Below are 18,119 nucleotides of genomic sequence, written 5' to 3'. Positions count from 1 at the left end.
TGCCCTGTTCCCAAGTCATTTGGAGTCGGCGCAAAAATGTCTTTTTCTTCCATTCGTCTCTGTCTGACGTCATACTTACATCCACTCCCTTCTGCTTCATGTCCTCTTTCAGGCAATCAATCCATCTTCTCCTCGGTCTACCTCTGCCTCTCCATCCTTCCACATTCATACTTAGCACACTCTTTTCTAAGAATTTTCACTCTTTCTAAGAATTTTACGGCTATATTGATACCTAAAAATTTATAGTTATTACGTTACATAAGTACAAAAAAGTTAAACACGTTTGACACGTCTTTCGTATGATAGATGATATATAAACGAATCAACATCTTCGTATTCACATCTCAAGTTGTATCATCTTTCATACAATGTATCCTCCCCACATACACATTTCCTTTGTCTTGTAACATACTAGCTTTTGCTCGCTGATTTACAACACAACAGAGTAGTATAAGTATTATGTAGTAGCGAAGGATTATTTTTAAATATTTATGATATTGTTATTAACGGATAAACAGACATTCCATATGTGTTTAAAAACCTATTCTTGTGTTTGTTTTTTTTTTTATATATATAAAAACCATGCCAAACTTATTTTATTTGTGATAGCACTATAAATCTTTACACAAACCGACTTTTTACCACGTAGTTGGTTGTCTTGAAGGACCACACAATCTTTAAGGCCTTGCGTAAGTTACTACAAAAACTTAAACATCTATTGAACACTTGTCTAAAAAAAGGGTGGCTGCAAAATGGACCTTATTTCAACGTCATAATCTGTCATCATTTTAGACAAGTGTTCAACAGACTAGACGTTTAAAAGTTTTTGTAGTACCTAAGGACATTAGTGTTTAAAACATATCTAAATTAAGTAACTCATCTCGAGAAACGACATAACGACGTAACACAAAGGGATAACTTTAAATAGACGTAAAATTAAAACAACTAACCAGAAAAGGGGAAAAGGTAGCCCTTACGTTAATAATAAATTTCAAACGTATGGGTTTTTCGTGAAACGGCAGTCGGACGCGCCCTCTATCAAAACAGGAACTATGGCTGTGGCATTAATGTAGGATTATGAATCGTGTAGACAGGAGCATTCTTTGAAGAAGGAAAAAGGTGAAAAGCGACGACTGGGTTTTTTCCTAATTTAACACTAAAAAATACTTTTAAATGCAAAAAGCTTTAAAGATAGTATATGATATTAAATTAAAAGAGGTTTCGGAGATAGTGACATTCAGAATATATGAGTACCTACGTATGGATTTATCATTGTCAATTTATTAGGGAGCAATTCTCTGTGGATTACGAGTATTCACTTGATAGTTGGTATTTTTAAGTTAGCGAATGTGTTAAACTAGAAAAATGCGAAGGCATGAAAGTTACTCAACCATTAATTATAGTGAATGTACTAAAATACTTTCCTAAGTATACCTAAAAGACAGTTCATCAGCCCAAAACTACCAGAATAAAGTCTATAATGTTTAGTGGTGTTTTAGGCTCTATAAAACAGCTTCGAAGTCCGTTCTTTAACAAAAATGGATTAGCATAGATTGTTAGCAAAAGGATTAAATAAAAATAGATGACGATTTTATTTACGAATTGTATAACTTGAAATGAAATTTTAAATAGTTATTCGTGATAATAAGTACCGTATTTCAAGTAAAAACGTTGAATAATACTTTTCTTGAAGTTACGTACATAACACTGTTATGTGAGTTTTCCCTTTATCGATATGAAATTAATTAGCACATACGAAGCCGTTGCTCTAATGTAACAACATTCTATTAATAAGTAGTAAATTAACCTTGGATTATATTAATCACTGGACAAGGGATTGTAGAAATATCTGTTGAGAACTGATTTTAGTCAATTTAAAGATTTTACGTGCCAATTCTTTTCCATCCTAGACATATTTTTTAAGAACTGATTGGAGTTTATTTAAAGATTTTAAATGTTCTTTTTAACAGCTATGTTAGGATCGGCTTCTACAACTTAAGTAGGTCCCTGTAACTCTTATTTTGTGATTCAGATTTTTGTAAGATTGGTAGTCAGACTTTACAAGCTTCGGCCGACCAAACATTTTTGAATGATAGCTGGGCGGTGTTTTTTTTTTTACTTTAGATTGCTAAAGCAAGTTTTTACGAAACGTCAAAAGCTAGGTGCAAGGTTCCCAAAAATTGGGCCTTATGGTGAAGAGCTGACAAGAAGCTCTATGGACATTCTTTCAATAAATATTGTCTTACACTTGCAATAGCATAATTTTATATATTTTCAAAACGACCTATTCATATTATTATAGAAAATTAGAAATCCTACCCTTGGGGATTCATAAAATTCGTATGTATTAAAAATCAGCGTTCACCTCCTAGGGGACTGACTTATCATGCAAAACTCATACGCACTAACAAAAACATCCTTTTCTACCCAAAAACCCGCCAAATTAAAACTAAATCGCGCGACCCGAATTCAAATTTCGAACACCCCCCGCACACAACTACAGAAACAAAAACACCAATGAACGGCGCGCATTTAAATTTGGAACGCAACTATAAAATCGCAGGTATCGTCAACCCACGGTAAGAATTGTATTTTGCAAAAATATATGCGATAGTTATAGTACGTCCCGACCCCTTGGCTGAGGGGGTTGGGAGCAGGAAATGGGGTTGAAGTAGCAGGGAGTTTCTGCGTCGGGCGGGGTGTCTCCTAAAAACGGTTAAGTAGCTCCCCCTACCCTCTATAACTATTTTATGCGGTCCCCTTAGAAAGACAGCGGAGATGGGGCCTCGCGATACGCTATAGGCGTAGTTAGGATGGGGGAAGTGAAATTTTAATATGTCTAGTCGGTTAAGAATTCATGGCGGATTTATAATTAAATGCCTAATTAGGGTATTGCGTTGTTTTCATAATATGAGACGCGTATGAATTTTAACTTGTCTGGTAATCTGGGTTTTGTTTTCATGGGATGCCATAGCGTGGGTGACTGTTGTTATTTATTTATAGAATTGCGCAATTAGTGTGATTGCTAAAGTACATAAATGTAATATTTATACGATTTAAAATAATATGAGACCGCAATTTCAATGCTTATGTACATGTATGTTAAGTACATCAATATTTTACGTAAGTCAATTACATTTCACGCTGTGTATTTTTAATAAGATAACGAATAAAACTTACAGTGAGTATTTACACAAGACTCACATCAGTTTAACACTTCACTTCGACACTTTTCAGTTAGCTCCACTTTTTATTACTGTTGAAGGCACATTAGACAAGACATTGTAAGACGCTATTTTAAGTTCACATCACACATAATTTCACAAAGACACATTTATTACATCTTCACTTCCTAATTTAATTCACGTAAGTTTAATAAAAACACCGAAACTACTAAATAAACTTCACTACTACTTTAACTATCCGACACTTCTAACTATCAAATCACTACTGACAGGTTACACTTACAACGAAATCCTTCTTTACACATTTTATTTTTTTATTGTTATCTATTCAAATGCCCAAAATTCACCTGTGTCACCCCAATTTTCTCATAAAACAGGTTACATCAACTTGATATTGTCAAGTTCTTAAGGAATGACAATGAGAGTCCAAAGATTTCAAAGAAACTGGTTCAAGTCTACCTACGTGGGAATTTTAATGTAAAAACTTGAACCTGTCCAAAGTTAATTGTTGTGTTTAATAGGGTGTGATGTTTAAAAAAACATAAAAAATTAAGAGGGATCAAAAACTGACACTAATATTTTTTTATAAAATTATTTTATTGTCTTTTTAAAATTGTTTTTATGATATTATTTTTTTACTAAAAAAAAAACAATGATTGCGATAATCAATCATATAATTCAAATTGGTTAAATAGTATTTTGAGAGTATTTTATTATCTAGCAAAAATATTAGAACTATGGATAAATAAATGAATGTGAAACAATCATTCAATGGATTACTTGAATACCTTTAGAAAAAAACTTGTAATGCTGGAAGAAAGATCAAAACCCAAAAAAGTCTAAGACCGAAAACCCTACAGCTAAAAGTATTTTCTCATAACCTCTTAGTTCTCATGACCCTAAAACTCAAATAAACTGGAAATCCATACAACTTAACCCGAATCCTGATAAAATAAATTCTTATAAATCAAACTGGTTTCAAAAAAACTAGATTGATTCTTCTATAAAGACAGGTTGTCCAAGAATTGTCCAAGAGATACAATTTTTGAACTCAAATTCCCACACGGCTGTCGGCTATCAAAGTCCCTCGCTTTTTTCAAAACCTGTCGTATTTATAAAGGGATGGTCAGATACACAAATAAAAATTAAGATACGGATTGTAAAAAAACTGGTTTTTGTTGAAGGGTGTTGAGACAGTCTTGGACATTTCTTTGATATTTTTTTCTTGACAAAAAGTATCTTTTTATGTGGAACAATTTCTGTACTACAAACTTGATTTGTATGAAGTGTACAACTTTGACGTAGCTTTGTGAATTAGTAACTTATTCTACAAGATTTTGCGCAAAGGTTTAAGCAATTTATTTTCATAAGAGAACTTATGTGAGAACATGTGCGGTTGACACGGAATAAATATTACATCAAAATAAAAAAATATTGAAATTTTCCGTCCGAAACCGCGTTACGCCAAATGTTTGCGACTCCCGCCCGGCTGCTTATACTCATGTAAAAAGCCAACGTCTAAGGCGCACGGAACAGCGCGGGGGTGAGAGGGTGAGGGGGGGGAGGCACCGCGGCTCATGTATACACCTGAGCTGTCTCTGTGTGCGTGCACCAGATGTAAATGTGAGCTTATATTTTCATTTCAATAGTTTTTGCATTGCATCGGTGGGTGTGAGTTTGCGTGTGTGCGTTAATGCCGTATTGATTCAGCCTCTACGGCAACTTGGCAAGTTTATGATCTTTAAGATGCGTATTTCAGATATAAAAGTTTCCAGCCCACTGAATAAATATAGCGGCTTGGAACTTTGGTAAGTGGTTATAAATATCTATTGTCTAACTTTGTACTTTAGATTGCGATGAAATATTTAGAGAATTCAGCGTAAACTCTGTGTAATTTAATTGAATAGCTAGAACGCTCTCGTTGGGATCATCTGCTTTATTTACAAGATCGGGTTTAGCGGAAATATAAAGTTGCTATTGAATATTGCGCAAAATTAAATTCTATGGTTCTCAGTTAATAATAATAATTTATTAAAGATTCAATGCATAAACATCATATATTTTTCTACAAAGGTACAATACCGAAAGTAGGTTTTGTGCAATTTTTGTGTTTCTTACAAAATAATGTTACACTGTGCTCAGTGAATGTCTGTGCTATTTCAGGCTAGTTATGAGAAAATTTAATAAAGCTGATTATAAGGGACCGTTTATCATAGAAAATCTATTGTGATAGTCATAATATGATCGAGTACGGATACAAAAGTCGTCATACAAAATGTTTAGCCATGAGCCGACTGCCGGTAAAGATGTATGGTAAATGGCAAAAATAGATAGCACCGTGACCAAAAATAGTACATAATAATGAAGGCGGTTTTTTTAGATGTGATGAAGTAATGGTCTTGACTGTAAAGGTGAAAAAGTGATAAATGTTACTTTACTATTGCGTTTTATTCTCAATTTGAACACAAAAGTAATTTATTAAAATGAATTAACCAAACAACATGTCAATTTTCTACTTCTCATGCATTATTCAGAATTATGCAATATCTACCCAAAACAATCTCAATGACTATTTTCAACATTGCTATAACTATCCAAAATCTAAACAATAACACTTTACCAAACGAAATGGTTTTCATCTCTAAAAAAACCACTAAAACAATCTACAACAAAATGTTGACGACCCCACACCGCACACCGGCGGAGTTTGAAAAAGCGAGCGTCTAAGGAGGCGAGGGGCGCGGGAGGCACTTATATTTTAAGATGGCTTCCGAGCGAGCGGGAATATCGACGCGCGACCCCCGCCCCGCGCCTCGCCCCCGCACTTACGTCGCTATTCACTACCACACTGATTTGTTAGTGAGGGTACAACTTTTTTGAGCGCGAATTTTTAGGACGATTTTATTTCAGGAACTTGACGAGGTTTGGTAAGAATTGAGGACGATTTCCCGGTTAAATGACGAGAATCGATTGGTTTTGTTAAGAGACGGTTAGGTTAGCTATGAAGCTTATGTTACGAAAACTAGCATCTGTAAGATTCCTTTCAGATACTCGGATTTGGTCGCTTGATTTTGCGAGTCAACACGGCAAAAAACTTGTCGCATGCAAAAATGCAAACTCAGCCACGTAGGTACCTCGCGGATGCGAAGAAATAGAGCAAAACATTCGCTACCCTAAAAACGCCATAAGCAATACCTAATTATAATTTTGTCTAAATAAAAAAAGGTGGAGGAATATATTAATTTAATTAAAATTAAGTATAATAATTGAAATTAAATCTAAAATTAAAATTAGACGTATAAGTAGGTAAATCTAAAATTATGCTAAGTTAATATTAAATTACAAGTACCCTAAGTACTTGTAGTTCATGATTAGGTAAAATCTAAAATTAATCTAAGCATTAAAATAATGGAAGTATAATTTAAACATTAATAAAATATCTAATTTTAAAATTCCATGATTATAATAATTCACGATTTTCTAATATCTAAATTAAGAAAAATATAACAATTAGATCTACAACATACTTGCTACGAAATCAATATTTAAAATTACCCTAAATGCTTAAAAATAAAAATGATTAAAATTAACTGCTGCTCTTGCTAGGGGTGCTCCTAGCAGTTTTCTTTTTAACAATAGATGTTCTCTTGAAAGTTGACAAATTAGCCTCGAGCATTGCATCAATATCTTGCATCTCTGCACACCATGTAGGCAAATAGTTACCTTCCAGCCTAACGTTAACCAGACCCTTTGGGTTCCTATTCATCTCTTTCTGCGCCACCAGCACATCACGCAACTTCACCACGCTGGCAATAGTAAGATCATTGAAAGCTACGTTCAGATAACAGAGAGTGTTATTACCGCGACAACAGAGTTCATCGTCTCGCATAACAGTGTTATTACGATCAAAGGGATCGAACAAGGGTCCCATCAGTTCCTGGACTATCGCTTCTGCTCTTTCATTGAGCGACATGCCAGCATCTGCATGTGTTGAACTTTTATCTCTGAAAGGCGTTGATTGCTTCCTCTTAATTGTGGTCGACGCTTGTGATTTAACAGCCTTACCTTTTTTTGTTGACTTCTTTTCACTGTCCATTATTCTGAGATCGTTAATAGTAATGAGAAATAAGTCCTTCTTCTCTTTCAAGTATATCATAAGCCTTGATTTTTTATCGAACGTTTCCTGGCTAGTTAGGGGAAATTCTATTAATATGTCAAAAATGTAACCGGCTCCTACGTCGGTAATCTGATTGTCAGATAGATTTAAGTAAGCGAGACGTCGGTTTGAACGTAATGCTTCTGCTAAGTATTTTGCACCAACGTCTGTGATTTCGTTAGTCGACAAGTTAAGCACGGTTAATGATTTAGACGCAGGACAAGGATAAATAATTCTTTCAGCTATCAGTCTAATAACTTCATCATTAAGATTACATTTTGCTAAGGACAAATGTTTTAGGATAGGCTCATTCAATAGAATGTAATAATTAGCTTCAACAACATCCGTATTATCTAAACATAATTCTGTGACTTTAGATACAGGTAGGAGTTGAGATATGTCGTAGATCGTGCCCACGCGCAAGCCACAGTCGATCGTAATAGATGTCAAGTATTTGTACATAGGGACTAGTAGTGTTATTATTTTAATTACTTCTCTTGGTATGTACTTGTTTTTTACAAATTTGATTTGTACTAGGTTCATGAACTGATCATAGATTGCATGTATGTTGACGATATCGTCGGCTCCGGAGACGAGTGATGGGATGTTATAATTGCCGCTGGAACTTTGGGAACTACCGTCTTCTGATGGAGACCGTTTCTTTGCTTTTTTTGGTTTCTTTATTTTGGTGCGATCGCTTGCTACTACGCTTACATATTCACCTGTAGTAATTAAAGACTTTATATAACATGGGCACTACAAACGCGTATGTGGCCTATACAACTTCCCGCACCTCCTTATTCATACTTATAGGTATCAGAGGGTTCACTCAAGAACACTTTATTATATGTGGACTGAAGGAAACAAATACTTACTCATAGCTGTTTTGGTAACGACAATCCTCATTTCGACAGCCATCTGGTTGCAAGCCCATGGTAAATAAGTATCGAAATCAGTTGGGCTTGGATGATTGTGCGTGTTTGCCTGCATGTGCATATGCATCCATTGTCCAGGATCTATCATGATACGAGTATAATTAGGAAAATATTTAATTTAATTATGTAAAATATAAAAAAATGATTGATGACTTTATGCCATACAAAGACTTTGATAGAATATTAATGATGACAGAGGTCAACATTTGTATTTATACTTTTTTGTTAATCTTGGTTTTGTCTTTGAGGTAGACATACTTCTTTCTTGTTTTGGCACCAACGAATCTTTGATGATTTTTACTGAGAATGATAAAATAATAACGGACGGGTTTTAAGTGCTAGGTTCCATTTTATCATTCGTGAGGCCAATATTTATAATTTAGTTTCTTTAGTAAAAAATCTGAATGATAAATAATAGCTTTAAGGTTTTGTATAAAGGAGGTTTTGATCCAGTCAAAAAAAATCTTATACACGACAGATTCTTTTTGACATCCGTCATTTTCACGTAATTTTCGATACAACCTATACTGACGATTATATTTTCTAAATATTATTTTGTTTTAAATGGAGAAGCAAAGCCGCCAAGTCGCTGATCGTCCACTTCCAGAGGACTTCGATAGTTATCTACCTTGGGCCTGTTTCCAACTATCTGTAGATGCAACTGTCATTATAACAAGGACCTTCCAAAGTAAGTAACTGAACTGTGTACTCTACTATACTTATATAACACCATACTTTGATCACGAGTAATTCATTTAATATTCATAGAATCTTTATGGCGTTCTACCAACGATATTATCAAGTTATTGTCTATCTTATTTACAGGTAATCTAAGAACATCTGCGGACCGCCAAAAAAATAAAGCCACTGGCAAATCTAAAGTAGCTAGTGAAACACTTTCTGATCCAGAGAGCCTCACAGGGGGCGGAGGTATTGGTTCAGGATTTACCAAAGGTATAAATATGCTTCAAAAACCTGTCTACATCGAAACGACTTATAACGACTTTTTGCATTTGGTACAAATAAAGTTTCTGAAAAACACTGAAATACCCAGAACGGTTATGAAAATCATTGGTTTTATACTACCGTACCAGAAAACATTAACAACGCTTGTAATCAATAGCGGACTAAGTGCAGGTGTAATTCATGAAATAGAAAGATTTTTGCCAACAACGAACATCACTGAAGTTTGTCTTGACGGTACTACGCTCGTTGAAGCAAATTATCACATTCTCTTAAACAAAGGAATCATAAAATATCTTTCTTTATCAAAATGCAAAATAAATGACGCTGTAGTGAAAAATATTGCTGCAAAGTTAATCCCTCCATGCGCAGCTTCAAAGTCCCTGTCTGCATTAAATTTGGCCACGAATAGAATCACTGATATTGGCGCGAATCATATAGCAAACATATTGCGGTACAATAGACACCTCACTTACTTAAATTTATCTGACAATATGATCACAGATGATGGAGTAAGTAAAATCTTTGACATGTTATTAGAATTTCCTCTAACAGATCGAGAAACGGTTGAAAGAAACAAAAACCGAATGAAATACTTACGAGCGAAAAAACAGCTTATTCTCAAAAACATTCAGGGCGTGCAAATGGATGATTTTGAAAAAAAAAGTAAAAGAAAAGCGACGAAACCAGCTCTTAGTAAGAAGAAAGAAAAGGTTCATTCTTTGTCTACTATAGGCAGAAGTTTGACTGATATTGAGCAGCATCATTGGGACAAAGCTGGAGTTATTGCTGAAGGTATCTTAGGACCTTTCGATGATCCCTTCGGTGCAGATAACACAGAAACGCGAGAAAATAAAGTATATTGTTTTGGGAATAATAAATTGGCATATTTAAACCTTGCTTATAACAACCTGACATACAGCAGTCTTAAGAGACTGCGTGACGTGGTAATGACACAAAATATTTTACGCAGAAATCCACACGGTTTGATCAATGTGAGGATCGAAGGTAACTATTTGCCTGAAGCTTGTACAGAGTTGGAAATGATTGATAATATTCTCGAGGCTGGTTTGGCTTCGTATAAAAGACCATCAGAAGTAAATAAGAAGAAAGTTGTTAGTTCTAAGAACAGCTCGAAGCCGTCTTGATGTCTTAAGGTCTGGCGACATAATGTTCTATTGCTAATCCATGTTTTAGTTTAAAAGTTTTTAGCTATACGGCAATTTAGATCTAATTTTGTAATAGCCTCCGTTTAGAATATTATGTTATTTTTAATGCAATTTCTATTTAGATGATGTAATTATTTATAATTACTTAATTTTTAATCGTATTGTTAATTTTAGACTTACCTTAATTTACATTGGTTTGATTATAATCATATTTTCAAATATTTTATAGAAAACATTAAAAAAATATGAAAAAGTGTTACTTAACCGGTCGTGAACATGGTCTAAGCGCTATGACGATATTTAATTGTATTTTAATTTTTAGATTTGACTGTAATTTTAGAAGTTTCTTTAGTCTTAATTAAAGATGTGTTCCTTTACTGATCGTTTCATTTACCTATCGTTACTTCTGTTTCCGAACCTTCGCTTCAAATCTAAGGCCCGAGTCACACCAGAATGCGACGCGAACGGCTGCTGATGTTTCAGCCCGCGGCTGCCAGCGGCGACGCAATCTTTTCAAGCTTGCACTGGAAGTGCTCGCCGAGTCGCTGGCGGGCCTAAGGCACTTGTCTCACCGGCAACGATTAACGAGTAACGAGTAGAGCTAGAACTAGAAACGAGTTAGCGAGACGCGGGGAGCGAGTGCGTAGTTCCGATATTTGTGTAGCTCGGCTATAAGCGAGTGTGCGAGAGGCGGGCGATTACTCGCATCTCTCGCTCGCTAGATACGCACTGTAGAGAAATGACCACTGGTTGCTCTCTCGGCGTGAGTTCTAAACGCTTGGCGAGTGTCGCCGAGCGAGTGTTATCTTTCATAGCTTTTGTCGCTCAGCGACAAACTAGTGAAGCGAGTGCTCGCCGGCAGTGTGAACAGTCAGCGATCAACTATTTGTATATGCATCTCTTTTGTTCACTTGGAAAGTATATCTATTGTACGTTTCTTGAGCGAGGAAATAGCCGATAGTTAGTCGTTTTCTCGTCGTTGGTGGGACAACTGCCTAATAGAGAATCAATACAATGCGCCTCTATTTAGTCGAAGTAGCGGCCACATAGCACAAACAAAATAAATGGTATTTATTTTGTGCCTATAGCAAATACTCAAGGGGAAAACGTTCGTCTGGTCTCGCCTTATAAAATCCCAAGCACAGTCGCACAGCAGTCTTTAAAACGCTAGCAAGTACCTACACCTCATTCAGTCAGTTCCTCTTACGTAAAAAGTTAAACAAATAACTGCGAATAACAAACTTTATTGAAACTATCGAAATTATCACTACAATAGTATCTAAAATTACATATCAAACTAAAATTAAGCGTAAAACAAATTAATGTAAATTAGGAGAATCTAAAAATAGTCGTTAAAACAAGTTATATATTAATTAGAGACTCGAAATTCAAAATATATAGAAATAACACAATTAACATAGTTATAAATGAAGACGTAATAAGAAAATCTTAAATTCATCATAAATCTAAAAACTTACAATATCAACACATTTCTATACCTTAAAATACGAATAAAATATTCTGATATATTTATCTTCTGGTACTGGTTCTCCTTTTGGAAATTTCTGAATTTCTCTTCAGAATGGGCATCTCAGCCTTCAGTATTTTGTCAATTTGAGATAATTCGGGACATGATTTAGGCAAATAGTTACCTTCCAGTCTCAAATTGACTAAACCTTTAGGTTTTCTTCCTAAAACGCTCTGTGTTGTCACAACTTCACACAACTTCTTGAGGCTGCTGTAGGTGATATTGTTGTAAGCTAAGTTCAAATAAGCTAAAGTATTGTTGCCAAGGCAGTATAGTTTATCATCTCTTCTTACAGTGCTTTCTAAACAGAAGGGATCTTTGAAGGGTCCGAGCATAGTCTCAGCCGCGAGCTCAGCTCTCTCAAAAAAATGCGTCTCCACGTTAGGAAAGCTTTTGGCAGCTGTTCCAGACGGATCTTTATCAAGCGTTTTCTTTTTTGTCGGCAATGTCTGCTTGACTACCTTTTTTCTTTGAGCACTCTTTCTGTCGAAATCCCCAGATTGTAGTTCTTTTAGAGTTTTCTGAATTAAGTCGGCTTTATCTCTTAAGTAAGTCATAAGTCTCTTATTTCTTTCGAAAGTTTCTTTGTCAGTTAAAGTGAACTCTAGTAATGTGTCAAAAATGCTGTTTGCTCCTTCATCGGTAATCATGTTATCTGCTAAGTTTAAGTAGCAGAGACGTCTGTTAGATCGAAGCATTTCTGCCAAATATTTTACTCCAATATCCGTAATTTTGTTTGTCGACAAGTTCAATGCTGACAGTGATTTTGAAGCTGGACAGGGAGTAGTTAACTTTTCAGCAATGTATTTCACTATATCATCATTAATTTTACATTTCGCCACAGAAAGATGTTTCAAGACCTCATTATTTAAGAGTAAGTAGTAGTTCCCTTCAGGCACGAAAGTGTAATCAAGACACAATTCCGTGATGTGAGATGTTGGTAAGAACTGTGATATTTCATACATTACTTCCGCATTTACTCCACTATTGAATACAATTGAAGACAGTGTTTTATGGTGTGGCAGCATAAGAGCAAGGACGGTCATGACCGCTCTCGGTATATAATAATTTTTAAGAAACTTTATTTGTACTAGCTCCATATATTCATCATATATTGTTTGAACATAGACCGGTCTGATGGATAAGATCATTGCTTTCTCCAGTATAGGAGACAGCTCGTCTGACGTATCGTCTAAATCTGTGGCTGAATCTGGATGTGGCTTAGGTTTGCTTTTTGGTTTAGACTTTGATTCTCTGCCTGACACGCTATGATATTGAGCTGTAACAACAAGGAAGTTGATGATTTATATATCTTATCAAAATAATCTTACTTTGCTACACTACTTTCACCATTCAGATATCGGTGTTCAAGCTGCTGGTGGATATGATAAAGATAAAAAGTATTGTAACAAGCCTTCTATAAAATATATACTATATGTATACAGTGGGCTGTTCTAAAACAAGGAACCCCAGGATAACTGGGTACAAAGAGTCTGTTCTAGGTCATGAAAAAAAAACGGAACTGAAAGCTATAGATGTATAATTCGTACTGGAGAGCTAATAAGCTAAAACTATTAATGTCAGGCAATAAGGAAAAAGGTCCAAATACTAACACTGGTGACCCTTGAAGACGATGATGGTGGCATCGACCCCAAGTTGAGAACACGCCCAAGGGAAGAAATGATCAAAATCCTGAGGAGATGGACCCCCACTATGTCTGAACGAGTGCTGTCGAGGTGATGCCATTTAAATTAATAATATAACTATATAGAAAAAATATTCTTCCTTGTAAATTGTCGAAAATTTCCCAGAAAATGACAGAAGTCAAAAATATAGTGTTTGAATGCTTTTTAATTCTGCCTTTTGGTGTTAAGAAGAGAAAGGAGTTTGTAATCCTAGCACATGTTGTTTAATATACTAGCTTCTGCCCCAGTTTCAACCGCGTCCGGGATGGTGACAAAAGCTATCGTACATCCTTCTCCCGGGCCTAAACTACGGTTCAGCCATTCAACTAACACGACTTTCTAATGTATATTATAATAAGAGAATATTTAGGTAAAGGGACTTAAGAGCCATTCGGCTAACATTAACAAGTGACTCGCACTCACTCGCGTTCGCCAAACTGGTGTGGCTACGAACGCTTAGCAAAACATAGCAGAATAGTGGAGGCAGCAGCGGACGAGACAGCAGAAGTGATAACAGAAATAGCAACGGTATAGCATGATCTTTATGAAGGTACACATCACCTGCCTTCTATGAAGAATTTCGCAAAATATTGCGTCTTGTTTTATAGAATGAGTGGCATAGACGAGACCACAACCACAAGACGCAGGTGAAACCACGGGAAACAGCCAGTTATTTAAGTTTTATATCAGCTGTCTCAGTGAGATCTAAATACATGAAAGACTTCTACAACATTTGCTGACATCCCCTGACCGAAAGATATTTTTTATTATTTCGACGTGGTCATTATGTTAAAATGCAAATAAAAAGATTCGTTTATTTTCAAGATTTTATTTAAACTTAAACAACACAAAATACATTTAAAAACTAGAATAACATTCTAATCTAAAATAAGACAAGTCATAAAAGTAAAATATCATAAATCTAAAAATATTATAAGTTCTAGAAAATACATTTATGTAACAATCAATTTAAAACATGCAAAAAAATTTGGGACCTAAAATAAAAATATTTGAAATGTTAACTAAACATGAGAAGAATATTCACAGAATGATGATAAACATTATTTTACTTTAATTTAACTTATCTGCAGTTTTGATGTTAGAATGAGAATGTCTCTTTTTTACCACAGTCGATTGTCTAGGCAAAGAGTAATATAAAGCTAATGAAAGTATTTCATCAATTTTTTGCAGTTCTTCACATTCAATAGGCATGAAATTACCTTCAATGACTACATTGATTAAACCTCTCGGTACCCTTTGCATGTTTCTCTGAGTCACCACAACTTCATACAAAACTTTCAGAGTAGCATAAGTCAGATCGTTGTAAGCAAGATTCAAATAACAAAGACCGTTATTACCATAGCAAAATGTAGTTTTACCAGTGGTATAAATTTTTTCTGCACTGAAGGGATCACTAAAAAAACCTATCTGACATTCAGCCAAAGAAGCGGCTCTTTCACGCAGTTCTCCACAGGGCTTTTCGAAACTACTGACTACGTGACATTCCTTGGACAATTCCTTTTCCAGTTGTTTATTTTTTCTCATTAACATAGTATGTAACGGTTTAGCAACCTTCTTTTTAACTGCTTTCTTATCTTGATCACTCTTTAAAAGTTCTTTAGCAATCGCGCCTATAAGACCATTCTTCTTTTTTAAATATTGTAATAACCTACCCTTACTATCTAGTACTTCTTGTTTAGTCAACACAAAACTCTTCAAAGTATTAAGAATGCTGATAGCTCCATCATCAGTAATCATATTGTCAGCTAAGTTTAGATAGCCTAGCTTTCTGTTCGTTCGCAGTGCATCTGCTAAATATTTAGCACCTATGTCTGTAATTCTGTTAGTTGCTAAGTTCAGGGCAGAAAGCTTATGAGACGCGGGATTCGGGTACACTATTTTAGAAGAGATAGTTTGTACTACAGTATCGTTTATTTTACATTTTGATAGCGAGAGATATTTTAAACAAGAGTGGTCCAACAAAATATGATAGTTGGCTTCAAGAAGAACAGTCCCGTCTAAAACCATTTCGGTTATGTGACTAATATTTATAAATTTAGATATCTCGTATATAGACTCCATGGCTAAACCACTGTTGATGGTTATCGACCTCAGTAACTTATGGTACGGGACGACCAGGCCAATTATTTTAAAAACTTCTCTAGGTATTGGTTTGTTGTTCATGAATTGTAATTGTATTAGGTTTCCATTGCTATCATAAAATGCTTCGATGGTGATGGGGATTTCTGAATTAATTGAGGATTTAGTGGCTTCTCTAACTACACTTATAGCGTCTTCCGATGAAGATGCCATGGATGTTGCTCTGGATTTTGTTTTCTTCTCTTTTTTGGGTCGCTCGGCAATAACACTCACATATTGTTCTGTAACATAATTCATATTGGTTAGTTTGATAGTATTCACTGCGTCACAATTAAATCGACCCGCGGTTTATCCTGCGTCTGAGGGATTTCACACAATATTAACAACAGCATCTACTTTCTCTCATTTACTTTCTGCATCCGATATATTTCTACATAAGCTAAATCTCTACCGGGCCTAAGATGGCCCACTGATCCAGGATTTTATTTCATGAAAATCCATCCAGTTGTTTTAGCATGATATAGTAACAAACACATCCTCATAGACTTTTGCAATAATATTAGCAAGATAATCAAATTGAATTTATATTGTGAAACTGATAGTGTAATTTTGAGACCTGCAGTCAGAAAGTCTTGACATCACCGTCCAATCCGTTCAATCCGTCTTTAGCGTGGGTGGTGATTACCGCACTTAACTTCTCTTTATGTCAAGCCTGTGTACCAACAAAAGGACAGTGTAAAGACTGATGATAAATACGAAACTTACTTAGAAGACTCCTGATGACGACGACTGTGGTCTCAACAGACAATTGCTGGCAGGCCCACGGCAGAAATTCATCAAAATCTGTAGGGGTTGGCCGTTGGGGATGCTTGCTATGCGCACTAGAGCTATCCATTTATAAATAGACCTTAGAAAAAATACTTATAGAAATAAAATATCTTCGAAAATTACGAGTACTTTAAATGACGGAACTCGTCATAATGACTCGTTTTCTTCTTTTTTGGTTTCTTTGTTTTGTGTCCTTGGAGAAGAGGTTTGTTGAAAGAGTTTTTAGTGAGCTATATTTTCAGTATTTTTTCGATGATCAAAAACATGTGGTTCTCCAAATTGAATCTATATTGAACAGCGTCTTCTACCATACAAATTGTTCTTCGTAAGATTGGAAAACTTTGAACGTAGCTACCAAATTCCCCGATAAGATATTTTGCCCACACAGTTGAGAATTATATGTAATTATGTAAATAAGTAAACGGTGAAGTAGCGAGTTATCACGGGGCGCAGCACCTCCCCCCCCTCACCCCTCACAACCTTCTGCCACCCCCCGCGAAAACTAGCAGCGATATAATAACTTCGTGTGGCTGGTTTTGAGGATGGAGATGGATCCTTTAATTCTATTTTTATCTTCGCAGTACGTAAAATTTCTCTTGCTGTTCAAAAATGTCTGTATTCATTATCTCCAATTAATAAGTTCTTGCATCATGAATTCACACACACTTCAAATTACACTCAGCGGCACGGAATTTGGCCCAAGCACATTTGGGCCTTATAACCATTATTTATATGAAAAATCAGAATTTTTATTTTAAAATTGTTTAATTTACTCATTTTCCAAAAGAAAATGACTAACAAACAACAGAATTGTGAGGATTTTCATTAAGTTAGAAAACAGAGTCCTTTACCGCAATAATCACCAGAAACTTAAAATTCAACTTTTTTAACAAAACAGAAACTTATCGAATTTTAATAATGGGTGTTTCTTCCCCTTGATCTGATGACTGCCTGCATACGATCTGGCATGCTCTGGATGATGTTTTTTACCTCCACCTGGGAGATCTCCTCCCAGGTAGCTACCAGCGCGGTTTTCAGTTCACTGAGAGTCTGTGGTGGGTTACGTCTTGCTTGGACCTGTCTTTTAAGCATGTTCCAGACATGTTCTACAGGATTCATGGATGGGTTTATTGCAGGCCAGTCCAATTTTTGAATACCGACCTCGAACAAGTAATCGGTTACGCAAAGAGCTGTGTGAGGTCGAGCATTGTCCTGCATTATACGGAATTCTTCACTTCCTATCCTTCCCTGACAGGGTAAAACATGATTTTGAAGGATTTCTTCAATATTCGGCACTGTTGTCAGACGGCTTTCGACAACCAATAATTCAGTACGGGCTTCTAAACTTATGCCTCGCCAAACCAAGATGGACCCACCATGAAAACCAACTGTTTGCTTGGTAGTGGTGGGAAGAAACCATTCTTCGCGCTTTCTCCATTCACGTTCACGGCCGTCTGGAGCTTTTAAGATGACTCTGCATTCATCGGTTCTTAAAATTTTACTCCATTGGTCACGCGTCCAATTTGCATGTTCTCTTGCAAACCTAAGTCTGGCTTTGCGATGCTGCGGG

At 35.7% G+C, this 18,119-nt stretch overlaps 4 protein-coding genes across 4 annotated transcripts; 1 reads left to right on the top strand and 3 right to left on the bottom strand.

Moving 5' to 3' along the window:
- Positions 1-6,437: 6,437 nt before the first annotated feature.
- LOC110375056 (uncharacterized) lies at positions 6,438-8,429 on the bottom strand. Its single transcript, XM_021333027.3, has 2 exons — positions 8,217-8,429; positions 6,438-8,063 (listed from the first exon to the last, which is right to left on the bottom strand). Exons 1-2 carry the CDS (start codon positions 8,362-8,364, stop codon positions 6,772-6,774), a joined length of 1,440 nt encoding a protein of 479 aa, XP_021188702.3. The 5' UTR covers positions 8,365-8,429; the 3' UTR covers positions 6,438-6,771.
- Positions 8,430-8,769: 340 nt separating this feature from the next.
- On the top strand, positions 8,770-10,736 carry LOC110375049 (leucine-rich repeat-containing protein 71). The gene is made up of 2 exons (XM_021333011.3): positions 8,770-8,964; positions 9,102-10,736. The coding sequence occupies exons 1-2, from the start codon at positions 8,841-8,843 to the stop codon at positions 10,385-10,387; spliced, it is 1,410 nt and encodes a 469-aa protein (XP_021188686.3). The 5' UTR covers positions 8,770-8,840; the 3' UTR covers positions 10,388-10,736.
- Positions 10,737-11,637: 901 nt separating this feature from the next.
- On the bottom strand, positions 11,638-13,770 carry LOC110375052 (uncharacterized). The gene is made up of 2 exons (XM_021333023.3): positions 13,550-13,770; positions 11,638-13,215 (listed from the first exon to the last, which is right to left on the bottom strand). Exons 1-2 carry the CDS (start codon positions 13,680-13,682, stop codon positions 11,939-11,941), a joined length of 1,410 nt encoding a protein of 469 aa, XP_021188698.3. The 5' UTR covers positions 13,683-13,770; the 3' UTR covers positions 11,638-11,938.
- Positions 13,771-14,447: 677 nt separating this feature from the next.
- Positions 14,448-16,700, bottom strand: LOC110375054 (leucine-rich repeat-containing protein 71). The gene is made up of 2 exons (XM_021333024.3): positions 16,487-16,700; positions 14,448-16,002 (listed from the first exon to the last, which is right to left on the bottom strand). The coding sequence occupies exons 1-2, from the start codon at positions 16,614-16,616 to the stop codon at positions 14,693-14,695; spliced, it is 1,440 nt and encodes a 479-aa protein (XP_021188699.3). The 5' UTR covers positions 16,617-16,700; the 3' UTR covers positions 14,448-14,692.
- Positions 16,701-18,119: the final 1,419 nt, after the last annotated feature.

This window comes from Helicoverpa armigera, chromosome 26, assembly GCF_030705265.1.
Source record: "Helicoverpa armigera isolate CAAS_96S chromosome 26, ASM3070526v1, whole genome shotgun sequence".
Taxonomy (NCBI): domain Eukaryota; kingdom Metazoa; phylum Arthropoda; class Insecta; order Lepidoptera; family Noctuidae; genus Helicoverpa; species Helicoverpa armigera.
Note: the sequence above shows the minus strand (reverse complement) of the source record. Positions and strands in the feature narration are given on the sequence as shown.